The sequence below is a fragment of the Gopherus flavomarginatus genome, chromosome 5 (genome assembly GCF_025201925.1).
Source record: "Gopherus flavomarginatus isolate rGopFla2 chromosome 5, rGopFla2.mat.asm, whole genome shotgun sequence".
Lineage (NCBI taxonomy): Eukaryota > Metazoa > Chordata > Testudines > Testudinidae > Gopherus > Gopherus flavomarginatus.
The window spans coordinates 132373985-132394362 of NC_066621.1; the positions used below are offsets into that span (position 1 = coordinate 132373985).

The 20378-nt window shown below is 38.3% G+C and overlaps 1 protein-coding gene across 13 annotated transcripts in view; it reads right to left on the reverse strand.

Annotated features, from left to right (window-relative positions):
- Positions 1 to 20378, reverse strand: part of DICER1 (dicer 1, ribonuclease III) — a 97565-nt gene that overhangs the window by 46209 nt on the left and 30978 nt on the right. For 12 of the 13 annotated variants that reach the window (XM_050954449.1, XM_050954442.1, XM_050954439.1 and 9 more), the window contains 7 exons: positions 18410 to 18610; positions 15197 to 15359; positions 14503 to 14633; positions 12442 to 12576; positions 10747 to 10907; positions 2502 to 2670; positions 468 to 940 (listed from right to left, as the gene is read on the reverse strand). In XM_050954449.1, coding sequence (XP_050810406.1) covers positions 468 to 940; positions 2502 to 2670; positions 10747 to 10907; positions 12442 to 12576; positions 14503 to 14633; positions 15197 to 15359; positions 18410 to 18553 — 1376 coding nt within the window. In that variant the 5' untranslated portion in view covers positions 18554 to 18610. Of the gene's footprint in view, positions 1 to 463; positions 941 to 2501; positions 2671 to 10746; positions 10908 to 12441; positions 12577 to 14502; positions 14634 to 15196; positions 15360 to 18409; positions 18611 to 20378 lie in introns of those variants that run through there. The other variant, XM_050954453.1, reaches the window with a different exon arrangement.

The window sequence follows — 20378 nt, forward strand, 5'->3', positions numbered from 1 at the left end:
TAGAGTATTGCACACATCTTCAATATTTTTTGGCAGATGCCCCAGTGGCCACCTTTTTTTTTTGTTGCTGATAAGGAACACAAGGGCTTGACATTTTACTGAATAAAGAGTTTTGTAAACTCCAAATGTTCCAGTATTGCATGTATATACTTTTTTTAAACTTACAATTATAAACTTGGGCTCCACTAAGCTGGAATCACATTGATACATGGTGACAGGATAAAATTTTTAGAGGTGCCTAAGTGATTTTGGAGCTTATGTCCTATTTTCAAAAGTGACTAAGGTACTTTTGAAATTTTTACTCAAAAGCTCATAGTGGTTCTTGGACGAATGTTCTAGGTCTCTTATTTGAGTCAAATACAAAATGGAGTGGCTTTCCTGAAATACAGCACAATTTCCTAGATAACATACATTTCCCTTTGGCAATGTGTTACATTCTTTAAGATTTTCATTTTTAAAAGTGTTACCTGTTTAGGACGACTGCTGTGTATCTCCTTTCCACAAAAATAATTCCACATAAAATATTAGTAAAGGGAGAAGGGAAATTTGTCTCTGGCTTCTCTTTCTCCTCAATTTCTTCATCCTCATCATCATCTTCAGAATCACTCCAAGACACATAATTATCCTGATTCCTATTATTATACCACTCAACACTTTCAAACTGCTGCCGCTCATATGGTTTATATTTGCGCAAGATTTCAAGCAGTTTTATTACTTTCGGGGTTACAAATTTCAGATCAAGTGAGGCAGGTGAGAAGTGCTCTTCACACAGTGCATGTATTTTTCTTAGGAAAGTGTCTGTAAACAATAAAAATTTCCTGTGCAGTTCCTCTTGCTCATGTTTGATGTACTTCTGTAGCTCTCTCACCATCATTCCAGCTACCTTATCTGCACACCAGGGTCCCAGAACAACCAACACAGCTCGACAGTCTGACAGTATCTACAACAAATGAATTCAAACTCCAGTTCAATAGGATATAGTAATAATTTATTCATTTTATATTGGGTTTTCATTTCTAATATGAGGATAATCCTCACTGTAAGCACAACAGTAGTTGGTTTCTTTGTAAAAGATAGCTACAGTTATTTCATTTAGAAGTCCCCCATAAACATGATAGGAGAAAACGTAAAAATACTTCTTCACCAGAAACATCAGCCACTAGAGCTACACTCTATATTTTATCATTTTTGTCCTTGGACAAGAAGAATTTAATTACTATTTTGTAGTCCAACTGCATTGCAATCTGGAAATCTGCCTTAAAATAATTATGCTAAAAATAATTCATAATGCAGTTATGAGCAACTGGACAGTATCGCCCCCCTAGACTAATGGGGAAATAAGTTTTTAAACAAGGCAATATTTTGCATAGGCAATTCTGCAAAATTATCTGAGACTGATAATTTACCAACAAATTCCACAAATAAGGCTCTCAATTCATTATATATTATTCACTGTATTTAATTAGTGCTCGTGAAGTCTGTTCTATCAAAGGAAACCTTTTAAATTAAACTAAGAAAATGAAAACTATACTTTAAACAGAGAAAAGAACAGTAAAGAAAAAACAAATTTCATTTCAATTAATTTAAATAGAGTGAGTGCAACAGTATTCAACCTGCTGGAAAGGCACGTTTGCCACTGAGTCAAGCGGCCAAATGCCACATAAAAATATTATAGTGTGACATACTGACATTGTGTTGTGATGTTGCTATATCACTAAAACAGATTCATGACCCATCACATTCTGATTCAATATTACAATGAAAGCATCACAATACAGTTAAAATATTGCACCATGAGATTTTTATAGCTCTAGAAAACTGCACTTGAAAACACTATCCTTCTCTCTTCCCCTTATTCTCTGCTTCTCCATTCCTGACTGCTCAGACGTAATCAGGACGATTCTTTACAATCTCTGTGCAATTTTGCACTCCTTTCTCTACAGCTTATTTGGCAGGTAATGTAGGCAATGCTCCTGTAACTGAAGAGACCCAAAGAATGTGGGAACTGAAAGAAGTGGAAGAGTCTGAAGCAGAGTATCTGTCTGAGAGTTTATTTCACCTTGTTACACCAACTGGAGATTTTTTCAGATAATTTCCTGAAGCACCATTTCCTTTTTTTTTTTTTGGTTGCACTATTAAAATTTTATTTGGAAAAGTCACTGAGTCTTAACAATAATGGCCAATATATAAGCAATAAAATAATTATGCAGAATGAAAAAGAAAATATATATGATCCACATGTCTGACAAAGTTCTAAAGTCACAGAGTTAGGAGGTGAAATCCTGGACATCAGTAGGAGTTCTGCTATTGACTTCAATAGATTTCACCCACGGTTCAAAGGAAAACTTCACAATCAGTCACAGGAAATTAAGATTAATTTTGTTAATATATTTTAGGTTGGCTGAATTAAAATACAAGTTTCTGTAATTAACTTGGAAAGCAATGAACAATCAATGATAAAAATCTAAGTATGTGTTTTACATCGGACATAATGTCCTTACCTGTTTAGAAATTAACGTAGAGTCTCTCTCTTTTGAATGTACAGATATGTTGCAGTCATTTAGAAAGTTAAGTGCTTCATCCAATTCTTTTAACAATCTTTCATACAGTCCACTTTTGTCGGTATATGGTCCACAGTCTACCACAATCTCACATGGCTGAGAAGTATATCTTCATTGAGAGAAGCAAAAGATTTGGTCAACTATAGCTGTTGAAAGTCAGTTGTTTTTAGCCACTAAGGCTATACATTAAACAGGAAGGACAGTCATACCCAATTTGAGAGGGTTTTAAAATTTTTTTAGCAGTAACAAACAGAAAACAAATGAATACACAGTTTAAGATATTATATAGTACATCAAAAATAGTGTACTTATTTTTTAATGCCTTAAGAGTTAGTATCTCTCAAAAAAGACTACATAAATATAATTCACACACTATGCAGGAGCTAAAGACATATATTTGAACTTTTCAGGAATGAGTGAGTAAGTGTCAAAGTCATGTATGAAATGGATGTTACATACCTGTTACTGAAGTTCTTTGAGATGTGTGATCCCTATCTATATTTCATACATGAGTACGCATGGCTTCCACGTGCCCGCATCTGGAGATTCTCAACAAGCAGTGCCCAATTGGTCTTCTTGTGCTCCAGACTGAGGGTATAACGAGGCAGTAAGGGCCAATGCCTCTCCAGTTCCAGTTCTTAACTGTGAATCCAGTGGGATCCAAAGCAGAGAGGACGGAGGATGGGTAGTGGACTACAGTTAGACACCACACATCTTGAAGAACTTCCAGTTACAGGTAAGTAAACCTTCATTTCTTATTTGAGTGCTAGTGCCTATGTGTATTCCACAAGTGGGTGACTGACAAGCAGTATTCAGACTGGAGATGGGGTTCGAGAAGCTACAGTGTTTTGTGAACGTGTGACTGGAACTCCAGATAGCCACTCTGCATACATCCAGTATCAGTACTTCCCATAGAAATGCTGTAGAAGCAGTTTGGTCTCTGGTTGAGCATTCCCTTACTCCATCCAGAGGATGGATACTCTAGTAGCATGTGGTGATACGACCAGAAATCCATTTAGAGATTCGCTGAGAAGATACTGCTTGTCCTTGCAACTTTTCTGCGACAGAGAGAAACAGTCTTAGTGATTTTCTCATTGGTTTGGTCGTTTGAAAATAGAATGTCAGGGAACATCTGACATCCAGGGAATGAAGGTTTTCTCTTCAATGGAAGCATGAAGTTTTGAGAAGAAAACAGGTAAGTGGACTGATTGTTTGACAAAAAAATTCAGAAATTACTTTAGGGAGGAATTTAGGATGAAAGTGAAGGGAAACCTTCTCCTGACATGCATCCGATGAAGTGGGTATTCACCCATGAAAGCTTATGCTCCAATACGCTTATTAGTCTGTAAGGTGCCACAGGACTCTCTGCTGCTTTTACAGATCCAGACTAACATGGCTACCCCTCTGATACTTCTCCTTGTGAAAAACTGCATATGGTGGGTCTGCCATGAGTGCCTCCATCTTGTTCACTCTTCTGGCTGAAGTAAAAACTAAAAATACATCTTTCACAGAAAGGTGAGAACACAGAACATATATCTAAAGGTTTAAATGGTGGTCTGGTGAGTCCTGAAAGGACAAGCTTGAGGTCCCATTGAAGTAAGCCTTGACCATTGATGGAAAGACTCTTTATGAATCTCACTATTGTTGTGCGAGTAAAAATGGAACATCTATTTACTGGAGGAAGGAAAGTACTGATTCCTGTGAGATGGACTCTCAGTGAGCTAAGGGAGAGACCCGAGTTCTTCAATGACAGGAGGTAATCTAATATGACTGGAATATCTGCAGAGTCTGAAGAAGACTGACTGACCTGCACCCAGGTAGAGAAACATCTCCGTTTAGCTAGGAAGCAGTTCCTACTTGACTCTTCCATATTTTAAAGAACATAAGAATATAAAAATGGCCATACTGGGTCAGAACAATGGTCCATCTAGCCCAGTATCCTGTCTTTCAACAGTGGACGGTGCCAGATGCTTCAGAGAAAATTAACAGAACAGGGAAATTATCGAGTGATCCATCCCGTCATACAATCCCAGCTTCTGGCAGTCAAGAGGTTTAGGGACACCTAGAACACAAGGTTGTATCCCAGAACATCTTGGGTAATAGCCATTGATGGCCCTATTCTCCATGAACTTATCGAATTCTTTTTTGAACCTACTTACACCTTTGGCCTTCACAACATGTCCCAGCAATGGGTTCTACAGACTGACTGTGTTTCATACGTTTGTTTTAAACATACTACTAATTAATTTTATTGGGTGACCCCTGGTTCCTGTGTATGTGACGAGGTATGTAAAACTTTCTTATTCATTTTTTCCACACCACTTGTGATTTTATAGACCTCTGTTATAAAGCCCCTTAGCTGTCCCTTTTCGCAGCTAAACATGCCCAGTTTTTTTTTATCCATACTCATACGGAAGCTGTTCCATATCCCTAATAGTTTTTGTTACACTGCTCTATACTTTTTCCAATTCTAATATATCTTTTGAGATGGAGTGACCAAACCTGCACACACTATTTAAGATGCGAGAGTAACATGGCTTTATATAGTGCCATTATATTTTCAGTATTATTTTCTATCCCTTTCCTAATTGGTTCCTAACATTGTTAGTTTTTTTGACTGCTGCTGCACACTTAGCAGATAATTTAGAGAACTGTCCAGGATGATTCCAAGATCCCTTTCTTGAGTAGTAATAGCCAATTTACAACTCATCATTTTGTATGGTTAGCTGGGATTATATTTTCCAATGTGCATTACTTTGCACTTAACAACACTGAATTTCATCTGCCATTTTCTTGCTCAATCATCCAGTTTAGTGAGATACATTTGTAACTTTTCAAAGTCAACTTTGGATGTGATTGTCTGCAAAACTTTGCCACCCCACTATTTACCCCTTTTTCCAGATCATTTATGAATATGTACTGGCCCCAATACAGTTCCTTGGGGGACCCTACTATTTACCTCTCTCCACTGTGAAAATGAAACTTATTTTTACTCTTTGTTTCCTATCTTTTAACTAGTTACCAATCCATGAAAGGACAGTTCCTCTTATCCCGTGACTGCCTATTTTGCTTAAGAGCCTTTGGTGTGGGATCTTATCAAAGTCTTTCTGAAAGTCCAAGTGCACTATATCACCTGAATCACCCTTGTCCACATCCTCAATGACATCCTCAAAATATTATAATACATTGGTGAGGCATGATTTCCCTTTACAAAAGCTCTGTTAACTCTCCCACAACAAACTGTATTAATCTGTGTGTTCTTTACTATAGTTTCAAACAATATGCCTGGCACTGAAGTTATTGCCAGGATTGTGTCTCAAGCTCCCTTTTTTTTTTTAAATTGGTGTTACATTAGCTATACTCCAGTGATCTGGTACAGAGGCTGATTTAAGCAATAGGTTAGTTATCACAGTTAGCAGTTCTGCAGTCTTGAATTTGATTTCCTTCAGTTTTGTCGCCTAAAAAGAATGGCTCGTGTGGGAATCTTCCTCACATCCTTTCCAGTGAAGACCAATGCAAAAAAATCATTTAGCTTCACAGCAATGGCCTTGTCTCCCTTGAGCACTCCTTTAGCACCTTGGTCATCCGGTGGCCACACTGATTGTTTGGTCTGCTTCTTGCTTCTGATATACTTTAAAAAAAATGTTGCTGTTAGTTTTGTCTTTTGCTAGTTGCTCTTCAAGGTCTTTTTTGTCCTGAAGCAAGAGAGGGATTGCAGACCAAGAGAGCAAGACGATGGGCTGAGGTAGACTGTTCTCATTTCTAGCAGGTTGATGTGCAGTCTGGCCTTCTGTGGGTTCCAAGTGTACTGTTTGGTTATTCAGGTTGGGTTATTCTGGACCCAGAAGGGATGAGTCCATTATGATTGAGGCACTAGGGATGGGAATGTTGACATGAACTCCCACTTGCATCGGTTCCAGGTTCGACCACCAGGTAAAAGATGTGATGATCCTTGGGGGAATGGTCAAGCTGTTGTTGATGTGGTCCTTGTCTGGTGAGTAGATGGACCAGAGCCAAGCCAGTAGTCGGCACAGCTGAAGTCTGGCGAATCGTGTCACATAAATGTAAGATGCCAAGTGGGCTAATAAAGATAGGCATACTTTAACTGTAGTCTTTGATCTGCAAGTAACCTGTGATATCAAATTGCTCACTGATTGGAATATTTCTGTGGGAGGAAAGCTCCAGTTGAAATTAAGTCATGTCACTCCAATAAAGTTTATTGTCTGTGTGGGGATCAAAATGGACTTTTCTTTGTTCACACAGACACCCAGCGCTGCTAGAAGATAAAGCAGTAACAAAGTCACCAACCTGACCTTATTGTTGGAGCAATTTATTGCGAGCCAATCATCCCAATATGGGAAACCTAAGTAACTGTGACATCTCATTTGGGCTACCAGCCCAGAGAAAATCTTTGTGACTATCCTGGACGCTATTGCTAATCCAAAGGGTAGGAGTCTAAATCATTAATGCACGTCACATACCAGGAACTGAAGAAACTTTCTGTGGGATGGATAAATATCTACATGAAAATAAGCATCCTTCATGTTAAGAGTCATGGACCACTCCTCCCCACACAGAGGAGGGAAATTATTGATGCTAGTGTAGCCATCTTGCATTTTGATGTTTGAATAAATATGTTCAGTTGTTGAAGGTCCAGAATGGGTATCCACTCTCTACCTTTTTTTTTTTTTTTTTTTAAATAAAGTCCTCCAAAAAGTCTGTGGAATAGAACCCTCTCTGCCCTCTCTGGATACTGAGGTGGCAGTCATTCTATCGCTCCTGGTTGGAAAAGAGAACCCACCTTCTGGAGAAGAATCTGCTTGTGAAAGTGATCTCTGAAGAGGAACCAGGAAGTGGGTTTGTGGGAAGAATAGGAGAGAAGATTGATGGATTAACCATAGTGGATAATTTCTAGACTCCAAATATCTGTTGTGATAGCATTCCAATTGTGGGCAAAAAGTGCAAGTTGGCCCCCAAAGACAGGGGGGCTAGAAGTTGTTGGCATCAATAACGATGGGAGGTTCTCAACCGAAGAGTCAACAGTAACCCTTTACAGGTGGGTGGAATGGGTGGAGGTCATGGTGGTAGAGGTCTCAATTTTCAGACCATGAGTCCTCTGCCACTTGTGCAGAGGCTTGGCTGAACACTGGTGATAACAAGATTGTGGAGGGGGTGGGTCTCAGTCTATACACCTGCATGCAGTATTTTCTCTTCAGGGCTGGGGTGCAAAATTCCCAGAGTGCGGATGGTTGATCTAGACTACAGTATTTCAACAAGAATAAAGAATCATCAGTTTTCTCATTAAACAATCTGATTTGTTGAATGGTGAGTCCTCTGTATGTTCTGATACTCCCTGGGGAACCCTAAAGAGTGAAGCTAAAATTTACACCTCATAACTATAGAAGTGGCTAGCACTCTGGCTGCCATGTCTGCTCCATTCACTGCAGCTTGTAGTGATGTTTTTGCCACTGGCCTGCCTTCCTCGATGAAGGACTGATATTGGGCTGTGTCCTCAAGGGGAAGTTTGTCCTTAAAGTCTACAAGTCTATAGTAGAAGTTAAAATCTTTTTACGGTAACAAAGCTCAGACAGTAATACAGAATTGCACGCCCACAGGAGAATACCTATCTTCCCAACAGGTCCAACCTCAGAGTACTCCTTGCTTGGACCTGTAGGTTGCAGAACATCAAGCAGTCAGTGCTGGGAATTCTGGATCTCCCCTAGAAGGGTTATGAAAGTGATTCACTATTCTCTGCAGTAGCTCCTGGTATTGCTTGTGGTTGTCTGGTGAAGACAGAGCGATTCCCACATCCAGATCCAGAAATGAGGATGTTGGTATCACTGATTCCTATGGATCCAGATCAATATCCACCTCCTACTTTGACAGATCCAAAGGATGCCAAGTGGAACAGGTGGAGGTCATGGTGGTAGAGGCCTCGATTTTCAGCCCATGAGTCCTCTGCCACTTGCGCAGAGGCTTGGCTGAACACTGGTGATAACAAGATTGTGGAGGGGGTGGGTCTCGGTCTCATGAATGGATCCAGGACTCTACTATATGGATCCCAAAAGCCCCAATAGGGCCTATATGAGGGGTCAACCAGTTGAGGGGGCTGCCATGGAGTCAGGTACCAGCAATCCCTAGGAAAGTCATACCAGGGAGAAGGGCATCCAGATCTCCTTGACTCCGTGCCAGGACTCATCTCTCTAAGAGAAGACAAAGGACTGGCAGGAGCATCTGATTCTGAGGGTGGGAGTGGAGATGGCTCCTCTGTTACTGAAGCAGTTTTATCCTCTGGTGTGGCAGTCCTTCACAGGACAGGCTTAAGAGGAGAGTGGATTGAGGATAAGGGAAAGATGATATCCTCTCAGGAGACAAAAGTGTCCATACATCCAAGTGTTTGGGGTGCTCCGGTGATCATAACCAAAAGTGACGATGTGTCCTGAGACATTGCTGTTAGGCTGGTCCTTTGAAGAACGAGATCACACTGCTGAAGTGTCAGATCACCAACTCCATCCAAGAGTTCTGGGATGCCGGTCTTTACGTTTAGGAGACAGAGCTACCAATGGAACAGATGGATCCTTTTTCTTTCATGCTTTACCCTCCTGCTAGGGGGTCTTAAGCAGTCCTGAGCCCTTAATATCTGCATGCGAAGACTCGCTCGACCTGTCCGGTGTTGGAAAGGGATCTCTTCTCTTAGGAAGAGACCTGGACAGGGATTTGTCCTCGTAACCATGAGTTTCACTTTCTCTCATACAAAGTCCTTGAGCTTAGCAGCTTTTGGCTCCGTTCCCAAGCTTGTGCTGTTTGTACATTGGGGGCTGATGTACAGGGGTCTCATAGCCTTCTCCATAAGGTGTTTCTTCAACTAAGGTTCATGAACTGTGCGTGTTCGCAGGGGAAAATGAGCAACAGATGCTGCACTTTGCAGAAATCTGAGTATCATCCAAACAGCAGAGGCAATGTTGGTGGTCCTCGTTCATGGAGAAGGAACAAGGGCAAGTGATGCAATGTTCTTGAACCCTGAGACTCTGGGCACAGTCCCAGGCGGAGGGAAGGGGCTCCCCAGCAAAAGGAAAAGCAAGCTCTACTAGCTATACTATAAAAACTAACAATACTAATATAAAAACGCATTTACAATATCTATTTACAAGGTATTAGAAGAAAGAATCTGAAGATATCTGGACACAGAGGATTCTGACTCAGGCAATGCAGTGGTAAGAAGATCCTGTAGAGGCATCAGCTCACACTGTCTCTTATGCTTTTCGTCTGGAGCACGAGGCGAGCAAATGCTCATATGCAGGCCAACAGACAGTGCTTGTTAAGAAACTCTGGGTGAATGTGCATGGTGCACATGTATACCCATGTGTGAAATACACATAGGAACCAGTACTCAAAGAAGAAAGTGAGCTTTGCAAAAGAGAATTGTTCAAGTTTAGATAAGGGCCCCCTCTGAAATGTATGCTAGTAGATAAAGCAATTGTACCATCTTTTACTTTGTCTTAAATAAAGCATCTACTTATGTTTATACCAACCAAACGGGGAGCAGGGGGGGAGGAATAGGGTCAATTACAATTAACTCACTGACTATAGATGCAAAAGTTGATGAACATACACATTTTTCTTCTGCTACGTGACAAGCAAGAGACATACTATTATTACTACTTATTTGTACTTAGGTAGCACTCACAATGTTCTTGACTCTATACAAACATACAGAAAACGGTCCTTAACTGTGACAGTATTTCTGAACTGCTTTTGTTGTTTTTTAACAATAGTAAAATTTTAACATCTGCAAGACCTTGCAGTGTGAGTTGTAAAATCCTGCCAAAACCAGCTCACAGCTTATGAAGCTCCAATAATATGCTAGTTACTTTTCAAACACAATAAATTGTAGTCCCTGCCCCCAAAAGCTCTCAATCTAAGGAACAGTTGCTTTTCAGAAATCTCTTCTTAGGTAATCTTCAGCATTCCTTTTAAAAATATTTAAAAGCTCTCACTACTCAGAAAGAAACCTGGCATCAATTTTTTTATAAAGCGACGGCACTGTATGTATAATTTTATATATACACACATATATATCCATGAGCATAAAAAACATAGCTACTTATGGTGTTCCTTCCTCAGTCTTACTGATATGAAAACACAAATATAAATTTAACACTGACAATTGTCTATTAAAATGTACCTATCTAAGACCACCAAATCAGTTGCAGTTTCAGCATTGCTCTTTAGGATTTTCTCCAGTTTCTGAATCTTCTCCTCTAACTCAGAAGGATCACATTTCCCATTTAAAATGGAAGCTGTTAATCCCAGGATTCGAGGACAGGATGGATAGTTCTCACAGATCTGCGAAGTAACCAGAACAGCAGGGTAATAAAACTGTCAATTCCTCCACCAACGCATCCCAAGTGTATCTTTACAGATAAATTTCTAGATCTCAAGTTCAACTAGTATTTCAGCACCAGGTGTCAGAAAAAAAAACAACAGATATTTTCAATCTAATATAACTAACCAACTACAGTTAAATTAGAAAATTGAAATATGTTAAATATAAAATTTTAACTTTTATTGTTTTAGTAAAAGTATGCAAAGGTAGAAATTTGTTAAACATTCTATTAAGGAGAGATAGTCAAAGCACATAAAAGCAGGTGTGAGGTACCTTGTCAACATTTATACCATAAAACCGACCATCTTTTAAGTATTTACATCATGTCAAAGGATTAAAATACCACTATAAAAAAATTAAACCTACCACATGATCCCTGGTTAAGCCTGTCATTCATTGGGGAAGGGTTGGAGGAAGAAGGAAGGATGAAGGAAAAAAGATACAGAAGTAGATGCTCTTTGAGTTGCTTGGTTCACTTCAATTAGGACAAATAACGCACAGGGCCAAAAATGCCCTCACAACAAAAGAAAGCTTAAAGCTTTAGAAATCAGTACCTATGTATTTTTAAAAAAAAAAAAAATCCATACTCTCTCAAATGGTTATTTTATCAATGGTTTTTTAAAGGTTCAGTAATTCCATTTACTCAAAATAAGATTCAATTTTAAATTTACAATAAAATTAGCTGCACTACTACATCAATTCCTGACCAAAAACCAATGTAAGTTATGGTAAAGATACTGGTTTCACCATTCTATGGATCACTATTCTATGATGTCAATTTACTCCAATAACTCCTCAGTAAATTCAGCATCCCAAATTACACTGTACACTTCCCATTGTTTCTCATTGTCAGTTCTGTAGTGAAGAGGGGTGACACTTAAGCATTTTATTTTAAAAATATTAAATACCTTTTAAGGTACAAATCCATATTTTAGCTGCCATGCAAAAGTTAGATATATTTCATATTTCTAGTCTGAAATTTTACCACAAACAAGTGTTAAGTTCTTGTTTCCAAGCAACTTGCTTAATGAAGGAAGCCCATGTTATCTACATGAAATAAAATAAAGTGCTATTGATCTTACTGCCCCACTTGTAAATGAACATAGTTTAAACGGGAACACCATAATAAGAATATAAAATTATTTGAGATAAATACACTAGAATAAATTATCTAATCAAGAAACTCTACAGTATATTTATAATTTGACTAATCAAAAACCTACACAGCACCAAATAAAACCATTTTATGAAGAGTTACATTTTTGAATAGTGTTAAAGCATTGACTATCAGTTGCTACATCATTCTATCATAAAATGGTAGCCACAATTCAAATATTTCCCTTCTTGAGAGCAATACATACCAAAATGATTTTAAGTAATGATCTTTACACTAAGTCAAATTAGCTAGTGAGCTTTTCACTAACAGATTTGTGATCTGAACCTCAGTGAAATTAGAGACGCTGAAAATAAAAAGGTTAAATAATGGTGACTTACCTTCATAATTTCTTGATACGGATGGTCCTGGATTGCAAGATGGCACTCATCAAACACCAGAAGATTAATGTTTGACAGGGATAAGTATTCATTTTTTAAAACATTCAAAATGACATGACATGTCATAACCAGAACCTAAAAAATACAAAGAGAAATGCAACAAATACTAGCTATTAGCATGTTACCATGAACATTGCTAGCTTTTTTGACTACTACTACACACTGAGCAGATGTTTTCAGAGAACTATCCAGGATGACTCCAGGATCTCTCTAGAGTGAGAGCAGCTAATTTACAACCCATCATTTTGTATGTTTATCTTGGATTATGTTTTCCAATGTGAATGACTCTGCACTTATCAACACTGAATTTCTTCTGCCATTTTCTTGCCCAGTCATCCAGTTTAGAGAGATCCCTTTGTAACGCTTCATAGTCAGCTTTGGACTTAACTGTCCTGGGTAATTTTGTATCATCTGCAAACTTTGCCGTCTCACTATTTACCCCTTTTTCCAGATCATTTATGAATATATTGAGCAATACTGGTTCCAGTGCAGATCCTTGGAAAACCCCCACTGTTTATCTCTCTCCATTGTGAAAATCGACCAAGTATTCCTACCCTTTGTTTCCTGTCTTTTAACCAGTTGCTAATTAATGAAAGAACCTTCCCTCTTATCCCATGACAGTTTACTTTGCTTGAGGGCCTTTGATGAGGGACCTTGTCAAAGGCTTTCTGAAAGTGCAAGTACTGAACTCTATATTGACAGATCACCCTTGTCCATATGCTTGTTGACACCCTCAAAGAATTCTAATAGATTTGTCGGGCATCATTTCCTTATAAAAGCCATGATGATGCTTTCTCAACATACTGAGTTAATCTAGATGTCTGATAATTCTTTTCTTTATTATAGTTTCAACCAATTTGCCTGGTACTGAAGCTACTTTCTTCAGAACTCTTGCATGAAGACCATGTTCTCATGGTGACTTATTACTGTTTAATTTAATCAATTTGTTCAAAAAAACCTTCTCTACTGACACCTCATTCTGAGACAGTTCCTCAGAAGTATTGCCTCAAAAAATGGCTGAAGTATAGGAATCTTCCTCACATCTTCTGCAATAAGACCAATGTAAAGAATTAATTTAGTTTCTCCGCAACAATCTTTTCCCCACTGAGTGCTCCTTAAACACCTTGATTGCCCAGTAGTCCCACTGATTGTTTGGCAAGTTTCCTGCTTTCAATGTACTTTAACTTTTGCTGTTAGGTTGTATCTTTTGTTAGCTGCTCTTCAAAGTCTTGCCTAATTATACTTTTACACTTGACTTGCTAGAGTTTATGCTCCTTTCTATTTTCTAGAGTAGGATGTTAGATTTCCAACTTTAAAAAGATTTCTTTTGGTTTCTAACTGCCTCTTTTACTCTGTTTAGCGATACTGGCATTTTTCTGGTCCTCTTACTGTTTTTGTTATTACTACTACTACTACTACTAGTACTACTACTATTTGGTGAATACATATAATTTGCACCTCTATCATGGTACCAGTGTTAGCCAATGTGATAACCAATGGAACACAGTATTACCAGGGTACAAACTATATAGAAATGACAGAGTAGGTTGTGATGGTGGGGGAGTGGCACCATATGTGAAAGAAAGCATAGAGTCAAATGTAGTAAAATGGATAGAATAAGAAGAGTATAGTTGTAGGAATATACTGCCAACCACCTGAGCACTGTGGTGATGGAGACTGTGAAATGCTCAGAAAACCCAATAATAATGGGGGCTTTCGACAATATTGATTGGGCACCATCATCAGTGTCATGGATGATATGGTGATTGAAAAAAGGAGCACTGAAAGCCCAGTTTCTCAAAGACACACCATGGGTACTCTCAGGAATATTATCTCTCTAGGTTTGCATCTAAATACCCCAAGTATGTTGAACTTTGCACCGAGCATGAGAAGGACTTGGTCAAAACATAGCATTCAGTTTGGGTAAAAATTAGTTTCTTCCCCAGATCACCTGCACTGTAAACTTTTCACTTTTTTGGCAGTTTATATTACACATCTCACCTCATGTTTAGCAAATTCTTGATTCCACTTCTCCTTTGTCCATGATTCAATTATTTCTAAAACTGAATACTCCCCCACCTTCAGATCTGAATGGGTCCTAACAGCTGACACTTGCTGAGCAACTTGATTTGCTTTTAGGGAGAAAAAAAAAAAAGTTTGCAGTTTTCAATTACAAAATGGCAAAGAATTTTTAAATACTTTAGTTTTAAGTGTACATGCTATTGTATCCATGAGTTTTATAACACCTTTAAAATTAGTATAAAACTAGATAAATAAATTAACTAAACTAGATATACACAATTATAAGATGACAAAAATCAGGCACCATACAGAGAAGCATAATGGCTCACAATACCATTCCATGTTTGTTTCTCATCCCCCACCAAGAGAGATCAGAAATTAAACACCTCAAAGTAAATTGGTCCTCACTCACTTCTTGGTCTGGTCTTGGCAACTAGCAAAACAACAGAAAAAAAAATGTGGAGTTTCTAGTAGACAAAAGTCATGGGGTAAAGGACACATAGAAGCCTTCAAACCCTTTATGGAAACTATGCCTGACTGAATAAGTAATTCTATCCTGCAATTTTGTGCAGCATGTCAGAAACAAAACTGGCCACTTTTATCTAGTTTTTATTAAGGATTATTCCTGTAATAAACACACACACCAAACAAACCAACCCCATTTTTTTGTTACCTGAGTTGACCAAGAAAACTGTTCTCTTTCCATTTTTGTTGAAGTCTCCCCTGATCTGATAGGACAGCTCTTTAGCGAGTAGTACTGCAATAAAAGTCTTCCCTGAGCCAGTGTTTAAACAGACTATCGTATTATGATCCAAAGCTGCTTCAAGCAGTTCAACCTAAATTTGCAAATGATAGAAGTCACTATTTGCACAGGTAGAGTAATTAAAAACAATGAACAAAAGCAAAAACTATCCACAGAAGTTGTACCTGTATGAACTGTGGATGAGCCAATGGGTATTTTTAAAGCTAACTAGTCCCCAAGAACTGCCACTGATTTTATAGGACAAGAAATTTATTTGCCACAAAGCACATTGTCAGGTTTCATTTAAAACATAGAAACAAGTTATCAGCTCTATAAACCAGGCTGTGTTTTAAAAGCTATAGTACCTCACTTTGCTAGTTCACCTCTACCCCGATATAATGTGACCCGATATAACACAAATTCGGATATAACATGGTAAAGCAGTGCTCCGGGGGGGGAGGGGAGTGTGTGTGCACACTCTGGCAGATCAAATCAAGTTCAATATAACGCGGTTTCACCTATAATGCAGTAAGATTTTTTGGCTCCCAAGGACAGTGTTATATCAAGGCAGAGGTGTACTGTCAATATCTGATTAAATAAATCTTTATTACATGTAATGATGTCTCTAGTTCAGTATGCTTGATTTAATTCCTGCAGATGACTTCTGGATCTAAAAATATGAGCCTCACCAGTTGAGCAAAAAGACCAGATCCATTAGCTCAAAGGCAGCAGCAGTCTCTAATCTCTATGTGGTGTAGCCACTAGAGAAGGACAAGGAGCCATACCATGTTAACATGGGTTACACATTTATACTTGTATGGTTTCTACATGTTGAAATACTTGTATGATTCACCCAGTGTTAGACGAAAAATTTACATCAACTTAAAGCAATTTTTATTCTGATAGCTGGATGACTAACATTTTAGGTTATCAAAGCAGCTGTTTCGGATCACTCGTCACACATAAGGCTTTCAAATAATTAAAGAAATGAGCATGACAATACTCCAGAGCGATGCTTTCTGGCCAATTTGCACACTAAACAGTGGCTAGTACAGAAAAATAATGTCTTGAATTTCCAACTGGCTAGAGGTATGGTACCACTATCATTGCTGCAACTGTTAAGAAGTAGCGTGAGCACTGCAATAAGAACATAAGAACGGCCACACTGGATCAGCCAAAGGTCCATCTAACCCAGTATCCCATCTTCCAACAGTGACCAATGGCAGGTGCCCCAGAAGGAATGAACAGAACAGGTAATCATCAAGTGATCCATCCCCAGTCGCTCATTCCCAGCTTCTGGCAAAAAGAGGCTAGGGACACTATTCCTGCCCATTCTGGCTAATAGCCATTGATGGACCTATCCTCCATGAATTTATCCAGTTCTTTTTTGAACCCCGTTATAATCTTGACCGTCACAACATACTCTGGCAAAGAGTTCCATGGGTTAACTGTGCATTGTGTGAAGAAATACTTCCTGCTTGTTTGTTTTAAACCTGCTGCCTCTTAATTTCATTTGGTGAGCCCTAGTTCTTGTGTTATGAAAAGGGAAGTAAATAACACTTCTTTATTTACTTTCTCCATACCAATCATGATTTTGTAGACCTCTATCAGATCCTCCCTTAGTTGTCTCTTTTCCAAGCTGAAAAGTCCCAGTCTTATTAATCTCTCTTCATACAGAAGCCATTCTATACCCCTAGTCATTTCTGTTGCCCTTTTCTGAACCTTTTCCAATTCCAATATATCTTTTTTGAGATGGGGCAACCACATCTCCATGTAGTATTCAAGATGTGGGTGTACCAAGGATTTATATAGAGGTAAAATGAAATTTTCAGCCTTATTATCTCTCTCTTTCTTAATTATTCCCAACATTCTGTTTGCTTTTTCGACTGTCGCTGTACATTGAGTGGATGTTTTCAGAGAACTACCCACAATGATTCCAAGATCTCTCTCTTGAGTAGTAATAGCCAATTTAGACCCCATCATTTTATATGTATAGTTGAGATTATGTTTTCCAATGTGCATTACTTTGCATTATCAACATCAAAGTTCATCTGCCATTTTGTTGCCCAGTCACCCAGTTTTGTGTGATCCCTTTATAGCTCTTCACAGTCTGCTTGGGACTTAACTATCTTGAGTAGTTTTGTATCATCTGCAAATTTTACCACCTCACTCTGTACTCTTTTTCCAGATCATTTATGAATATGTTGAATAGGATTGGTCCCAGTACAGACCTTTGGAGAACTCCACTATTTACCTCTCTCCATTCTGAAAACTGACCACTTATTCCTACCCTTTGTTTCCTATCTTTTAACCAGTTACCAGTCCATGAGAAGACCTTCCTTCTTATCCCAGGACAGCTTACTTTCTTAGGTGAGGGACCTTGCCAAAGGCATTTTGAAAATCTAAGTACACTATATTCACTGGATCACCCTTGTCCATATGCTTGTTAACTCCCTCAAAAAATTCTAGCAGACTGGTGAGGCATGATTTTCCTTTATAAAAAACATGTTGACTCTTCCCAAACAAATCATGTTCATCTATGCAGTGACAATTTTGTTCTTTCCTATAGTTTCAATCAGTTTGCCCGGTATTGAAGTCAATCTTACTGGCCCATAATTGCCGGGATCACCTCTGGAGCCCTTTTTAAAAACTGGCATCACGTTAGCTATCCTCCACTCATTTGGTACAGAAGCTGATTTAAATGATGAGTTACAAACCAGTTAGTAGTTCTGCAATTTCACATTTGAGTTCCTTGAAACTCTTGGGTGAAAATGATCTGGTCCTGGTGACTTATTACTGTTTAAATTTATTAATTTGTTCCAAAACCTCCTCTAGTGACACCTCAACCTGGGACAGTTCCTCAGATCTGTCACCTAAAAAAAAAATGGCTCAGATTTGGGAATTTCCCTCACATGAAGACCAATGCAAAGAATTCATTTAGTTTCTCTGTAATGACCTTATTCTCCGTGAGTGCTCCTTTATCATCTCGACCGTCCAGTGGTCTCTCTGCAATGGAAAGCTCTTAACACAAATGCACATACAACAAGAAAACCAGTCTCAAGAAGGTTATCTCGAATAAATAGATAGAATGAAAATAAAATCTTATGCACAGACAATGAAAAATAATAATATTGTCATTAGTACCTGATATTTTCTTGGTGTGTAAATGTTATCATGAATTGCTTCTTGTTGCCATGGCAGTCCAAAAAAGGGACCCATTGGTGAGGAAGCAGGGGTCATAAGCTGCAGTCCTGCCATGCTGAGGGATTGCAAAGCAGGGCTTTTCATTCATTCATTCATTCATCCAGTGTTTTTTTCATTGCATTTTTGTTCCAGCACAGCTTACTATGAAAAAATAAGGCATTAAAATCATTCATTATTAAAAGCACAAAGCAAAAGACAGGTTTTCGATATGAGTTTATCTGGGAACATCTTTACTGGAATTTTATTTCTTGGAAGGTCTAGCCTTTTGTTTACTCACATCTACAGAATAGTAACAATAATTCAGAGTTAAACTAAGAGGTCTAAATAAACAGCCATTTTTTCAATTTCATATTTATACTGAGGACAGCATATTATTAACCAATGTCACAGAAACTCAGAGAACCTGCATTTTTAAAGGGAAACCCAGAGGAACATCAAGTTCACACTCTTGAATTTGTTTTAATTCTGTTAATACAGTCTTTATTTACAAGGTCCAGAAATATGTTAAATTACAAGATATAAGAAGTAACATACATGTGCTAGTTCCACTTTAAGTAAAACAGAGTAAGATGATAAAATTCTGGAAAGTTGGTCCAATAAAAGATATTACCTCACCCACCTTGTCTCTCTAAAATTCTGAAAAGAAGAGTGATAATTGTCTCTCTTTTGCTGGAAAAATTCTGATGAGGAAATAATATGACACAGGTTTCCCTTTGAATATTCCCCAGAAGAAAAAACAATGCAGAATATCAGACAGATTAGGGAAACTAGAAACTCGGTGGGTACAATGGTACAAAGTTTTTGACAGCAAGAAATATATTAGTTCTGAAGCCAGACACCTGTAGAACTCAAATCAATATTTTAATTTTGTAATGGTGTAATAGATACTTAAATTTTAAAGTGTGTATCAAGGACCTCAAAAATGTGTAGTAAAGGATTAAAAACCATAGCAATTCTGTTTCACCACCTTGCAGAAAGCGGTATATGATTCCATAGCTCAACAGGATCATTCATTTGTGCGTCTCACTGTGCTTTATGGATATATGCAAGAGTCGCTTCATTTCATAGACAGCACAGGCAAGCAGGAAGCTTTGGCCTAATTATTCCGAGAGGTAGTCTGGTTTACTTGATGAGATTTGGCTCTGTCCTAGAGGTTCTATTCTCAGCAGTGTCTCAAAGTGTTCATTCAGGGGCATGACACCCAGATCTTGCTCAATAAGTAGTGCTATGAATAACTCATAATTCATACTAGTTAGCAAAGGGGGGAAGACTTCGACTCATGGTATTCAGGCTCCCAGCCCAATGCACTTTTCCCTAGGCCAAAATGTATTTTGATGGAGAAGATATAGTTCCTTTGTTAATGAAGTGTGTGTGTGTGTGTGTGTGACAATATTGCTGAAATTTGGCAGACTGGATGAACATTTTAGTTTCAAATAAGTAGAAATTGTCAAGTTTGGAAGAGAACAGCTACAGAATTCCAAAAAAGAAAGTGCAGTTCAAACAAAGGGGAAGTTGATAATACTGTGAATTTTGTAGTTGGGGATGCTATGGGTTATGTTCATACAGGTTTAAACTTTGGTGAGACATCAAAACTCATTTCAGAAAACTTGTATGAACGTTTCTTTCTTTTTCCAGGAACATGTTCCAGTGACCAAACTACTTTCAAAAATTTTGAATTTTGGACATAAAGCCAGAAATGGAGCATGTCTCCCTTCTTTCATACCCCTCTATGATAACAGTGATTAACTTCCCGCAATTCCTGAGACATTAAACTCCCATGACATTATGCTTTATCAGATGCCATCTATCTGATAAGACGTCTATCATTTATGGTGTAAAGTTCACATTCATAAGCAGTTTTGGCTGTGTTTGTAAAAGACTGATCATCACATTTGTTCTAAAACCATAA